The 14,597-nt window shown below is 34.3% G+C and overlaps 2 protein-coding genes across 4 annotated transcripts; both read left to right on the forward strand.

Moving 5' to 3' along the window:
• Nucleotides 1-281: 281 nt before the first annotated feature.
• On the forward strand, nt 282-6,252 carry LOC108996402 (probable magnesium transporter NIPA6). 3 transcript variants are annotated; one of them, XM_018972288.2, is made up of 9 exons: nt 291-706; nt 839-895; nt 1,244-1,334; nt 1,447-1,607; nt 1,752-1,849; nt 1,997-2,134; nt 3,714-3,806; nt 3,895-4,012; nt 5,620-6,252. In XM_018972288.2, the coding sequence occupies exons 1-9, from the start codon at nt 586-588 to the stop codon at nt 5,748-5,750; spliced, it is 1,008 nt and encodes a 335-aa protein (XP_018827833.1). In that variant the 5' UTR covers nt 291-585; the 3' UTR covers nt 5,751-6,252. The 3 variants fall into 3 exon arrangements, with proteins under 3 accessions (XP_018827834.1, XP_018827833.1, XP_018827832.1); XM_018972287.2 differs by having other exon boundaries at nt 292-706; nt 1,722-1,849; XM_018972289.2 differs by lacking the exon at nt 5,620-6,252 and having other exon boundaries at nt 282-706; nt 1,722-1,849; nt 1,997-2,144; nt 3,895-4,001.
• Nucleotides 6,253-8,304: 2,052 nt separating this feature from the next.
• On the forward strand, nt 8,305-11,489 carry LOC108996277 (ammonium transporter 3 member 1-like). The gene is made up of 3 exons (XM_018972071.2): nt 8,305-9,062; nt 9,658-9,943; nt 10,766-11,489. Exons 1-3 carry the CDS (start codon nt 8,400-8,402, stop codon nt 11,287-11,289), a joined length of 1,473 nt encoding a protein of 490 aa, XP_018827616.1. The 5' UTR covers nt 8,305-8,399; the 3' UTR covers nt 11,290-11,489.
• The last annotated feature ends 3,108 nt before the right edge of the window (nt 11,490-14,597 follow it).

A 14,597-nucleotide genomic window follows, 5' to 3' on the forward strand; every position in this document is an offset into this window, starting at 1 on the left:
AAAGGAAGCAACCACAAATCCACAATGCAAACAACCAAAAAAAACCAGAGAAGATTACCAGAGAAAGAGAGGGCACGCAGGGAAAGAAGAGGCGCAACAAAGAAAATGCAAAATTGTGTTGGAAATTTTCATGTGACTTCAGATCCCGCCCAAAACTGTGCTCATTCAAGTAAAATCAAAACGATTCGTTTCATTAAGGCAGTCCATGTCAGCTTCTCAGTGCTCTTCGGTGCGCAAATGCGGCTGAGTTAAGAGTTTTCCAGTCCTCAAAAGATTGGCATTCAGTTGGAGTGGACGAATCGGGATGCGGACAGTTGGCGTCAAGGCGACTGGCAGGTGACAAGTTTAACGTTCCCTCGACGACCGTCCTTTAGATCCGCAGTTTAGAGAGAGAGAGAGAGAGAGGACCGGAACAAAACCCAACCCTAGTACAGGGGGTCCAGTTGTGGAGACGGGGGTTTCCAAATCCACTCGCTTCCCTGCTTGCTTTGCTTGCTCACAGCGACTATTATGCATCCTTCTTCTTATCGATACAGCTGTTCATGCAAATAAGTGTATTATTTTGTATATATAAGGTTGATTTAGATGTACTCGAGTAATTTGAAAGGCTTTATTCTGGCCATGGTTTCCAGCGCCTTCATTGGATCGAGCTTCATCATCAAGAAGAAGGGTCTCCGCCGGGCCGGGGTAAACGGCCCTCGAGCTAGTAAGCTCTTACATTTTTCAGCTCACGCGCATTAAATCTGTAATATATATATACATATATATATATATATATATATATATTTCTGTATGCGCCCTAATTAGTCCGTCTCTTGTTTGGTTTTTGGCGTCTTAGGTGTTGGAGGGTATGGCTATCTTTTAGAGCCTCTATGGTGGATCGGGATGATTACAAGTAAGCTGCTCTTTTGCTTACGCTTCTGCATTGTACTAACCGTCTTTGGTTTCTCGATTAGCCAATTACTGGTAATTAAGTTAAATTTGGTAATTTATTTTGGGTTGCTCAATTGGGCTAAGAAATTGTACCATGCTCAATTGGATGATATTTTTGTTTCTTTGAGCTTATCCTAATATAATTGCTGATTGAGGGCTCAGTAATATTTGAGTTCTTGGCTCTTTTCTCCTTTGCTCCTCCATTTCTCGTATCGTATAGACCATTGATTTTCTAGTTTCTTAGTTTGTTGGTCTCCAGGGCCACATAGGCTTGCCTATTGTTGATATCATATTTTTGCTCCGTTGACAGTGATTGTTGGGGAGATAGCGAATTTTGCAGCGTACATATATGCACCTGCTGTGCTGGTGACGCCCCTTGGTGCATTGAGTATTATAGTTAGGTACATTTGATTTCTAGTGATATGAAAATTTGATTAACATTTCTTCTTGGATGTTCAACTATTTATAGTGTTCCTGATGAAGTTGAACTATGTCTGTATGGAAATTATGTAGTGCTGTTTTGGCACATTTCTTGTTGAAGGAGAAACTCCAGAAAATGGGGATGTTGGGGTGTCTTCTTTGTATAGTGGGATCTACAGTGATTGTACTCCATGCACCTGAAGAAGAATCTCTTAGTTCTGTAGAACAAATCTGGGAATTAGCAATCCAACCAGGTATGCTGCTAGATTTTTGTTAATCACTGAATGGTCATCTCATATTTTTATTGGAATGCTAGTTTCTCATCTCCAGCTTATCTTCTGATTAGTTTGATGCGCTCTTACACCCAGCATTTCTTTTGTATACGGCCGCTGCGGTAGCTATAACATTGGTACTGGTCCTGTACTGCGCTCCTCGCTGTGGCCAAACCAACATAATGGTTTATATAGGAATATGCTCCATAATTGGATCTTTGACAGTGAGTTATTTGTGGCTCTATAGTTCACTGCTCTCTTATAAGTTACTATTTTGTTGTTTGATGTTCATGCCTTGTTCTCTAAGTATCATTTATACTTAAGTGATATTCAAGGTTTCCTATATGTAACCAAGTTTCTGGCTTTTGCAGGTCATGAGTATAAAAGCCATTGGTATTGCAATTGAGCTCTCATTAGAGGGCACAAACCAGCTCAAATACTTTCAGACATGGATTTTTGCAATGGTTGCAATTACCTGTATCATTACCCAATTAAATTATCTAAACATGGTCAGTATAAGTGAGTTCTGCATCATTTTGTATCAAAATGCTGTATATGTGATTGAAGAACTTAAGGCCTTGTTTGTTTTCAGGAAACTTCTCAACTCATCTCATTTCATCTCATCTAATCATTACAACTTTCTCAAATTCCCATACAAAATAAAATAAACAATTCAACTTTTTCAAATCTCAAAACAAAAATAATATTAAAAAAAATATATTCTAACAATATTTTATTCAACTTTTTAACTTTAATCTCAATTCATCTGCGAAAACAAACGAGGCCTTAGACAATTTGTGTCTGTGTTTTAATTTGAACTTCTCATTTCTTATATTGGTTATATGGAACACTGAATCCTCTAGCTGTCTCCTGTCAGACATGGTTCAAGGCCATTTCGAAGATATGGTTTGGATCTGTGTTTGCTTGGCAAGAGCATCCAACTATTGGTATAACTATGAGCTTCTTGATATGGCCTTGAAGGATGCATCTTCAGGATTATATCCAACTTGGTGGTGAAAGAAGATTGTAAAAATTGGATGTCTTGGTTTATCACTGTGCATGCTAAGAGGGCTTGGATATATATATGTGTGTGTGTGTCTATATATATATACACACATGTACATATACAAATAGAGAGATCTGACTTGATAAAGTTAGAAGCTTGCATTGTGGTTTGGGGTTTTAGTAATAGTTCTAAAGGAGCTGGTATTTTGGTGCTGAGATTCTTGTAGGCAAGAATTTTTTTGACTTGGGGGAATATGGGTTTTGGAGAGGAGGGGGTGTTGTTAAACCTCCTCAACAGAGGGCTACTTGGGCCTTTTCATTTCATCTCTTTTCAACTTCTTCTTAATTGGGCTCTGCCTTTTTCGCTCATCTATAAACTTATCATATTTATAAAGTTATAAAAAAAACTTCTTCTTAAGCTTTCAGAGATGATTTTTTTCAGCTTTATTTTTTTCTTACCAATTTAAAACTTTTTATCCCATTCCTCCCTCTTTGGAAAAAAAGGGTGCATGCATTATAATCAAAATAAATCAGTAGAAATGAAAGCATTGGTGAGTCTGACACGAAATTTGGTGACCAACATGGCAAGGTTACCCACTCAAGGGATTAACAATGTGAATTTAGTGGTCTATCGTTCCTCATGGATTTATATTCTTAATGTATCAGTTCATATTTTATGAAAGAGATGACTCATTTCTACAGCTTAATAGGTTTTTTCTTTTAATGGACACAATTTTTTCCCACTGAAATGCTGCAAAGGGGTTGTCTGCCGACTTTTCTGGTTAAAGAGCTTTAGTGGACGTTTGTTTCAGTATATAATAACAGGGCTCTGTGAGGATTCAACCTGGCTGTGAGGATGGCTGTATTAACATGTAAATAAAGTTTCTGGTTTAAAATTAAGGATACATGAAATATTGCCTGAATTAGAGGGCAGATATACCCTTGAAGTTTATTTAAATATCTGCTTTTTGTTGTTGTTTACAATAATTTATTTTTCATATTTAAATGTTGTATGCTTCTGTGTGTGTGTTGCGATGCTGCATTCAATTTTACTAATGTCCAATGACTCTGGCATTGTTGCAGGCATTAGATACTTTCAACACAGCTGTTGTTTCTCCCATCTATTATGCCTTGTTCACATCTTTTACAATACTTGCCAGTGCAATAATGTTTAAGGTACCCTCATGCAGAAATGTTTAGAGAGAGAGAATACAAAATATTTCTTCTATTTCTTGAACATTCATCTTTTGTATACTATTTGCAGGACTATTCTGGTCAAAGTGCGAGCAGCATAGCATCAGAGCTTTGTGGCTTCATAACTGTGTTATCTGGGACAGCTATATTGCACAGTACACGAGAGCCAGATCCACCCATCATTACAGGTATGTCTCTTATTCGTATCAGGGAGCAAACCTTGCATGACCTTCAGAATTTTGTTTGGTCATGAAAAAATCCATTTGCAAACCTTGTTGAAATGGGTTAGGTTATTGTATGGACAAGCAAAACAGTGTTCATTCAGCTATTATCAGGAGTAGAAATTGTTGCTATTGAGAAGCTACCACCTCCTAGGAACTTCCAAATCTGTTTGTATGCCTCGCAATTACAAGGATTGTACTCCAGTGCCCTAAGTTCTAAGGCCTAACAATCTAAAATCACTGTATTAGTGGTGAGTTGGAATTATGATGGTAGATCTGTGACTTGCTAAGGAAACTTCTCAGCACTATTGTTTGCACCAAAGAGGATGTGTTGACCACAGATTGTACGATTATCAAAATTTATAAAGAGAGATTCTAGTTACAAACCAACAGTAGATTTCCATCAAGGAATGATCCAAAGGGATGGTTATAGCAACACTGACTCATGACAATCTAGTATTTTTCATTTTAAGTAACTGGCCTGTTTGCCAGTATTAGTTGTGCAGTTCAAATTATAAGATTTAGGATAGTGTCATATACCTCTTTCAGCCAATGTATTAAAACAAGACTCGACTGGTGTAAACTGCTGACCAGTCTTGCAGTGTTGGTTTGACAAGTCATTTTGCTGTAGATAAAAAACAGATCAGTACTGCTAAAAATGTTTGAAGCTTGTGGTTTATTTGGTAAAGTTACTTCTAACAAAAAGTTCATCTGGTAAAATGTTGACTTGCTCATTTTTTTATGACATTGAGTCCTTTTTTTTTTTTTTTTTTTTTTCCTTTGTGGGCTTGCTTATATGCAGCTCAAGAATCCTTCTAAATTGAATCCACGACTTCATTCCTTCAACTCTATTTTGGCGGTGGGGAGATGCTATTTCAAGGTTTATATCATGTCAAATCTCGTTTTTTCTTATCATCAGTGGTCTAAATTAACAAGAGTGTTTTTCGTTTTTACTTTTTTTTTTCTTTTTCGGTTTATCAAACAAACACTTCACAGTACTTGAGTGAACCTTGGTGCTACCATTGAGTCTAATACGGAGGGAGTCTATAGTAGAGCTTCTTTGCTTCTAGATTTAAATGAAGAAACCATGCCAGTTGGGTTAGCAATTGTAGGCCTTTCATACAATATAATAAGAGAAGTGCTATGGCTACAAAAAAGATTTTACAAAAGTAAACTCACAAAGCAACGTGGCTTCACATGATCCATTAGATCTACTTTACAATCTAACGTACCACATCAAGCCATGTTAATTTGTGAGTTTATTTTTGTGAAATCCCTTTGTGCCTGAAGTATTCCTCATATAATAATGCTTCAAATTTTGTGTGCTTATATGTTGCGAAAATAACAATGCTATTCAGGGTAAAAAACCCACAAGATCCTACAAGAAGAATGTGGTGGTGTGTTTCACACATCAAAAGCATCAGGATTGGAGCTCTATCTATGTAACACATATCTTAATAGGAAAGCTCTGAATTATGCTGTTTAGAAATTTCATTATATTACATTGTTAGAAAAACATTTTTAAACATTTTCCTGGCCACAAATATTTGTGTCTTACGGTTCAAAACCTGCAGATTTGTATACACCAATATCTCCGAGAGTATCATGGTACATCCAAGGCAACGGGGAACTCTGGAAGCAGAAGGACGAAGATGGATCACCCCCCAGTTTTATCACAATTTTGCGGCACGACTATTTCAAGTAAAAGAATATTCAATTCAGTATGGTACGTCTCATCTCAATGGTTTGGTATGAAGGATCATCCTTTTATGACACTGCAATTCTTACGCAAAAGTGATGGAAAGCCCTCCGGACAAAAATTTTGAATCAGGCGTTGGATCTCAGCCACGTAGATTGAGATTCCATATATGCTTGTGCAGGTCCAAAACTAAAAAATTACAGGCATTTTTGGCGGACATTTTAAAATCCTTTTCACCTTTTTTGGCATGTTGAGTCAAGTCTTTTTGAGTGCCATCTTGTGAAATAGTTCTGTAGCAATAGCCCTAATCTGTGATTTCTTCTTACATTCACTCTTTTCCCCCCTTTTATTTTTGTTCTGTTCTGTTTTCTTCTTGTGGCCTTTTAGTTCCATTAAATTTTTTTGTAGAATGAATTAATTCTTGTAAGTCGATCCATGTAATTATAGTTATTTAAATTGCACTTCAAAATTACAATTATTTTAATTTTCCCCAAAAAACTTGTTTATTGTTTATTGCTATAGAGTATTTATTTGATATTCAGTTTTATTTCTCTCTTTTTTTATTCTTCTTATATTTGCACTTTGTTAAGCTTCCATGTTGATTTCTAAGTATTGGTAAATGAATTCTTTTCTTCTCTTGCTTCTGTATATTTTATGTACCAATGTGTTTAATTTATAGGCCAACACATCACATATTGTTATCCCTTAAGGCGTAAGGCATTGGGTTTGGAAAGATTTTAAAGTTAGATATTACTCTGGTTTGACAAACAAGAATTTGGTAGGACAAAGGCTAATAATATAGAGTTTCTAAAAAAAATATATAAAAATATTGAGTTTTTCTTATAGCGTAAATGAAAAATAATATTATTTATCGATACGCCTAATCCACCGAGGATTTCTACTGATATTTTGTATCCATTTTTTTTTAATTCTTACTTAATAGTTAAAGAAGTGTTTTTAATGAATTTGTGAATTTTTAGAAATGTTTAAATGGATTTAAATTGTTTTTGAAAAAAATAGAATTTTTTTTTTTTTTTTATACTGTTCGGTAGAAAAAATGTGTAGAAGTCTCTGTAGCCTGGCATCATCACTCGATCTGAAAACCAAAGAAGATCCAAAAGCAGCGGGAAAAAGAGATCCCAATAGAGACATGAGAGGTTACATTGCATCATAAATCTTAACATTTGGCTACCATGCACTTGATATGAGACCGACATGCCCTTTTGTGGCGGACAATAGCCTCCTAATTCCATTCAAGTAAACGTATGCCATCAAGCAATTTTGTTTATATATAAAAAAAAGTGGACCAATTGAAAGAGATTTATACATATGCTAAAGAGACGTCAACAACTGTGCATGAATTAAAAAATTATCATAATTACTTTCTAAATTAGATAATCCATTTAAAAAATTGACATGATGTGTCTTTCGAGCATGTGAGAATCACATACTTTTTTAATTAAAAAATACGTGACAATTTTTCAAATTAGACATTTCACAAAGAATATACTTGTCACATGTTTAATAGACATTTGTCATATTTATAAATAGGTCAGAATAAACTTCATCCACCCAATTTAAATAAAAAACTTTATCCTAAAAGAAATATATACTAGCTAGGTCTTTGAGGAATATCTAGGCTTAGAGATTGGTCCTATGTCTCTAGTCGATTGTAATTCAAACCTTCTTGTAAGCAAGCATGATTATTGGTGGCTTGGTGTTGGGGATAATTCAAATCCCCCCAAATATAATGAGATAGACGCAGGCCAGTTGGGTGCATGATTACTCCTAAATATTTTGTAAGTAAGCTTAGCTTGATTATTAATCTAAGTATAGAATTTTTAGAGTTATTTTCCTTCTCATAATTATTACCAAATACAACTCTTTTGTTCAAAAAGATTTAATCGAATTATTAATAAAAATAAAAATAAAAATAAAAATAAAACGCATGGGCTTCTCAAGAAGTCATCACGTAGACGCAGTACACCTTGTCGTTTGATGACGAAGCTGACTTCACCAGTTACTACTTTCGCCCTCCATTGATTGCTAATGATATGTGATGACCATTGATTTGAGAAAAATACTATTTACGATGACGATTACTCTACGGAGAGATCAGTAGTACCATTCAACATCCTTTCTTAATCTTAGGCCCGGTTTGGAATCTTTGGTAAGTTCTCATTCATTTACACAATTTTTTTTTTAATTTCATATTATCTCATTTAATTATTATATATTTTTTTAAATTTATATATAAAATATAATAAATAATTCAACTTTTTAAATTATAAAATAAAAAATAATATTAAAAAATATTTTATTCAATTTTTAATTTGTACTTCAACTAATCTCAAGTGTAAAAATAAACAAAACAAGATGAAAAAAATAGTTTTAAATAAAAGTTGAAAATTGAATATTATTTTTTAATAATAATATTATTTTATAATTTAAAAAAATTAAATTATTTATTATATTTTATATAAAAATTTTAAAAAAATAATAGAATGAGATGATCTATCCAAACGGGATTAATTTATATTATAAGCCTCCACTCTCCAATTGTTTTTTACTCCACGGTACGTACTAGTTAGCGGCCAGTTGGGCGCAAAGGAGCAAAGGTTGCTAAGGTTGCTAAGCTAGCTAGCCAGCCAAGCCATGGCTGCTCCTCCACCGAACCCGGTTCCAGTGGCGTACCAGGCCGGCACCTCTCTGGCGGTGCCGCCCTGGTTGAACAAGGGAGACAACGGGTGGCAGATGATTGCGGCCACCCTCGTCGGTCTGCAAAGCGTGCCGGGGCTCGTCATACTCTACGGTAGTATTGTCAAGAAGAAATGGGCCGTGAATTCTGCGTTCATGGCTTTATACGCTTTTGCTGCAGTAGTTATCTGCTGGGTAACGTGGGGTTACAAGATGTCCTTTGGACACAAGCTCCTTCCCTTCTGGGGAAAAGGCGGCCCGGCTCTGGGCCAGAAGTTCCTTCTCGAATGGACTACTCTACCCGAAACCACTCAGTATTCCGGTAATGGCGAGGTGGAGACGCCCATGGCTCGGCCATACTTCCCCATGGCCACGATGGTGTGGTTTCAGTGCGTGTTTGCAGCGATCACGATAGTAATATTAGCGGGGTCGCTGCTGGCAAGGATGAACATCAAGGCGTGGATGATGTTCGTGCCACTGTGGCTCACTTTCTCTTACACCGTCGGAGCCTTCAGCTTGTGGGGTGGTGGGTTCTTGTTTCATTGGGGTGTCATAGACTATTCCGGTGGTTATGTCATCCATCTTTCCTCGGGGATTGCCGGATTTACTGCTGCTTATTGGGTCCGTCAGTTCTTTCTTTACTACTCTTGGCAATGCTTAGTACTCTTTATGCTTTGTAAAAGCCAGGTTTTCTTTCTACCTAATTATATATTGATCAAAAGATGAGTCTACTAGACTTCATTAATTTAACGAAGATTAATATATATATATATATATATTATATATACACATGGTATACATGCATTGATCTTTTGGGTTGTGTTACTACTCCATAAGCTAGACTGGTTCTTCTGGGTAGAATATTTCCAAATCAAATTGAAGTTAAAAAACTTTTTTATGATATATATGCAGTTCTCTATTTTCGTGGTTTTGAGGGGAAAAAAAATGTTTCATGATCAAGAGTATACTCTGTGCAGTTCTCTTGTTCAATAATCCCACTTACTTTGAGTTCGAATAATATTTCAGGGCATCTTTGTTTTGATACGATGAATATTACATGATGAGTTCTGCCTTGGGTTATTAACATAATCTCGCCATGTCGGGTTCTTTTGGCTTGTATATATAATTAATATATACATATATATATATATGTACTATAGTATTAAGTAGGGTGAAGATCGAGTGGTGGCCGTTTAATGAGGGCGCATATATGCAGGTAGGACCAAGATCAAGAAAAGACAGAGAGAGATTTCCTCCAAACAACGTTTTGTTGATGTTGGCAGGAGCAGGACTTTTGTGGATGGGATGGGCGGGGTTCAATGGTGGAGATCCTTACGCAGCCAACATCGACTCCTCCATGGCAGTCCTCAACACCAACATATGCGCCGCAACCAGCCTTTTAGTCTGGACGTGGCTCGATGTCATCTTCTTTAAGAAACCCTCAGTAATTGGAGCAGTTCAGGGCATGATCACCGGCCTCGTTTGCATCACGCCTGGTGCAGGTGATAACTCATGACTACGTACCTCGCCCAGTTAATTATTCAGGCTAAATATAATCTACTTAATTTAATTTAGGGTCACTTCATTACTGGGTATACACTTCTCATATGTATCTTTCACGTGGAAACTTCTTAGAAAGTTGACTTTTCTGAAATTACTACGTACAAATTTACAATATATCTCAATTTAAACCATATTCACAGACTACAGTCTTATATATACATTCATTTTGAAAAAGTATATAAATCTAAAATTTATATAAAAAAATTATTTTTTTAATTATAAGTTTTATTTTATTTTTCAAAACGAATGGACAAAATTAATTATTTTAGTAAGAGATCACCATCATTTGGTGCTAAATATTAAAATCATTGATGGCAGATCATCATGATCAGCAAGTCAGCTAAAACTTAGGATGATTTCTTTTTTTCAAACCCAGTTGATCTCAGTACTTCAATAACATCAATGCTCTATTAAATCAGTGGTGGGAGAGGAAGTCAACCAAAATTTAGGATGATGTCTTTTTTTGTTTTTTTTGCAAATCCTCCACGCAGCTAGCGTTTATTCTAGTACCCACCTAAACCTAATCATGGTACATATCAATCAGCCAACAGGTCTCCATCTCTCTGTTCTTATGGTAAACGTCATCTCAATAATATTCTAGTATCTAAGTTTTTCAAACGAAAGTGATGCTCAAATCAATCAGTTTAATCACTTAGAAAATGAAATAATATCACTAGGATCAATTATTTAGGTTAATTAATTACACCAGATATATAAGTATTACAACTTGGAGTGCTAATATACTTGCTCGTCCATCCCAGGTCTTGTTCAGGGATGGGCAGCTATAATCATGGGAGTTTTGTCAGGCAGTGTTCCATGGTTCACAATGATGATCATACACAAAAGGTCAAAACTTCTGCAGAAGGTTGACGACACGCTTGGCGTGTTCCACACCCACGCTGTGGCTGGTTTGCTGGGCGGAATGCTCACCGGGATCTTTGCAGAGCCTCAGTTGTGCAACCTCTTTCTGCCCATCGTAAGTTCTAGGGGAGGAGTCTATGGAGGAACTAACGGAGGAAAGCAGGTCCTCAAACAGATGGTGGGTGGTCTATTCATCATTGGATGGAACCTCGTGGTGACTACTGTTATCTGCATTGTGATAAATTTGGTGATTCCTCTGCGCATGCCGGAGGCAGAGCTGCTCATAGGGGACGATGCTGTTCATGGCGAGGAAGCATACGCATTGTGGGGTGATGGGGAGAAGTATGATCCTTCAAGGCATGACATTTTGGATGATACTGTGCACATTAATCCCTCGAGTACTGGTACTACCCAGGTGGTCTAGAGGAGCAAGGACGAGCACAGTACTTATATATTCTTGACACCGAAATAATTGTGTAAATTGATTAATGCTATGTGGTTTGTGCCTTCGAGGGCAGGCAGTTCCATGTCTTTAATTATATGTGTATTTGTAATTAATGTCATTAGTTTTGAATGTTCGACAATAAGATTGAAAAAATAAATAATGAAAAATTATATACATAAGCTTTACATTCCTGTACACCATTTAAAAATGCGTGAATTTATTCTTTTACCCTTATGTTTCATGAAGTATAAAATATGAAACATGATGGTAAAATAGTAAAATCACATACTTTTTAAATGGTGTACAGAATATGAGACTTATGTGTAGCACAACTCATATATAATAATTGGAAACATCACAAGTCATGTCTTAAAATAGTAATTGAGATTTTCATTTACTAATTATAATAATGATGAAACCTCTTTCTTATTTTCTTATTCTATTAATTTGTAAGTGACAAATGAAGTTTTTATTATCGGAAGAAGTAAAATAAGAATAAATTTTAACAATCACACAATACACTAAAATTTAAGAGAAGTTTGAGTACTTTAAGAAAGCCTAAATCCACCAAAAAAGATTATAAAGAAATTCATTAAACAAAATATGGAGTACAAAAAAGTAAAATAACAAATCCAAGAGTCCCAATACACCCAAATCTCACCAACAATATTATTTGAGATACAAAATAGAAGTATTATTTGGTGGTCATACTGATTTTCTATACCATTATAAACTAACTAAATAAATTTATTTACTAATCTTATTTTTAACATACTCAATATAACAGTGATGTAGAGGCTTTCCATGTAACTTTTATAAAAAAATCATTTATATTTTGCCTTTATTAAAATTTCTTGTATCTCATGTATCAACCAAAAGGCTCAAACTCTCTCTCCTATACAATTCAATGACTAATCCAAAACCCATGAATGCAAAAACGTTTGCTTTACTACCTTTTCTCAATCTTGCACATCATGGCAAGAGAGAGAGAGAGAAAAAAAAAATTACACAAGCCTATATTCCACAATCCTAAGCAATACTCTTCAGTTGAAACAATGCATTCATTTAATGCTTGCAAATTAGGCTTCCTTCTTGTAGAAAAAGAATCCAATTCAGTTTAGCAGTTTTAGCATATTCAAACCAGTATTTGTAACACCAAATCTGATCAAGTCTCGTATGGAAAAATGGAATTAGAATTATAAATTTCCAAAATAATCGAGAAGAATATCTCAAATACATAGAACAATTGCGACACCAGTCAAAGGGGTAGTTCCCCAATCGAGAGCTACTACTTTACCATGTTCCAAATTTATCAATGAACCCTATTTAATAAAGAGAGGGAGTGACTTATTATGCGTTTTGGTTATTTTTAAGACATTTCAGCCATAAATCAGAAGGAGAGAATCCAAAATACCAAGAACTGGTTGGCCTGGTACACACAGCTTATTCAGTAAATTGGCATTGCAGGCATCAAGGGTCGCTTCCATACAGTTGAGCTCAGAGCAAAAGGCCGATGCGATAAGAATTAAGCAGCAGAATCACGTTCCCTTGGTGCAATGGCACAGAAAGAAAGGGCCATTTATTTATGCAAAGTGCCCGCTAGTTTACATGAGCTCTGCAAGTGTTGGCATCATTTCAGCCTTTTTTCTAATGCCCAAGTACAGACTACAGTAGGGGTTTCTTATTCTATCCACTTGTCTGCCCAATTTCCAACAGAATCCTCTTTCACTGTCAGCTTCTCCTAGTTTTGCTACTTAATGCTCTTATCTTAACTTAATCATGTTTTGACATGGATGGACCTTCTTGTGTTTTTTACAGGATACCTGCTCTTTCAGTTCCTCATTTCCATGGAACAGTACTCAACATCCCCAAAGCATTATTTCAACTGCCTCGTTATCATTAATAATTTATTCGTAAATTAAATTAAGTCACGTAAGTCATTCGAAATGAGTATATATCAACATAAAAATGTAATTTTTGTTTTGCTATATTAACTAAGATAATCATTCATTCATCTATTATTCTTTTGGAAAATGCTAGAGCTCCCGCTGGGGGCTCCCGCTGGGAGCTCCCGCTGGAGCTCTAGTGTATTTTTTTATGTGTATTTTTTAATTTTTTTTTATGTAGATGTTTTTAATGATTTTAAATATTTGTAAAAAATAAAAAAATTTATAATATTATTAAATAATACTTGCTTAATCACGAAGTAAAATATAAAATATTTTTAAATATTTTATATTTTACTTCGTGATTAAGCAAGTATTTTTTAATAATTTTTTTTTACTTTTTGATTAAGAAAGTGTTTTTAATAATGTTCTAAATTTATTTTATTTTTTAAAAAATATTAAAAAATATTAAAAAAAATTATATAAAAAATAACTTAAAAAAAAACACATACAAAAATACACTACAGCCCCAGCGGGAGCTCCCAGCGGGAGCCCCCAGCGGGGGCTGTAGCACGATCCAAATTGATAACACTGGGATGTTAAAAAAGTACAGAATATTATTATACAACAGGGAATAATAAAAGAATAGGGTGGTGCTACAGCCCCCGCTGGGGGCTCCCGCTGGGAGCTCCCGCTGGGGCTGTAGTATTATTTAATATATATTTTATTTAAATAATTTTTATATAGATTTTTTAATATTTTAAAATATTTTAAAAAAATAAAATAAAATAAAAATATTATTAAGAAAATATTTTTTTAATTCAAAAGTAAAAAATATATATTAAAAAATACTTTCTTAATCACGAAGTAAAATAAAAAATTATAAAAAAATATTTTTTTATAATTTTTTATTTTACTTCGTGATTAAGAAAATATTTTTTAATAATATTATGATTTTTTTTAAAAATATTTAAAATAGTCATATTACAGCCCCCGTTGGGGGCTCCCATTGAGCTTAACATGTACTTTTTTATGTGTAATTTTTTAATTTATTTTTTATATAGATTTTTTTTACACTTATAAATATTTTTAAAAAATAAAATAAATTTAAAATATCATTAAAAAACACTTCCTTAATCAGAAAGTTAAAAAAAAATCATTAAAAAACACTTCCTTAATCAGAAAGTAAAAAAAAAATCATTAAAAAACACTTCTTTAATCAGAAAGTAAAAAACAAATCATTAAAAAACACTTCCTTAATCAGAAAGTAAAATACAAATCATTAAATATTAATTTTTATTCTACTTCGTAATTAAGAAAATATTTTTAAATAATATTATAATTTTTATTTTATTTTTTAAAATATTTAAAATTATTAAAAATATCTATATAAAAATAAAT

Source organism: Juglans regia, chromosome 1 (assembly GCF_001411555.2).
Source record: "Juglans regia cultivar Chandler chromosome 1, Walnut 2.0, whole genome shotgun sequence".
NCBI classification, from domain to species: domain Eukaryota; kingdom Viridiplantae; phylum Streptophyta; class Magnoliopsida; order Fagales; family Juglandaceae; genus Juglans; species Juglans regia.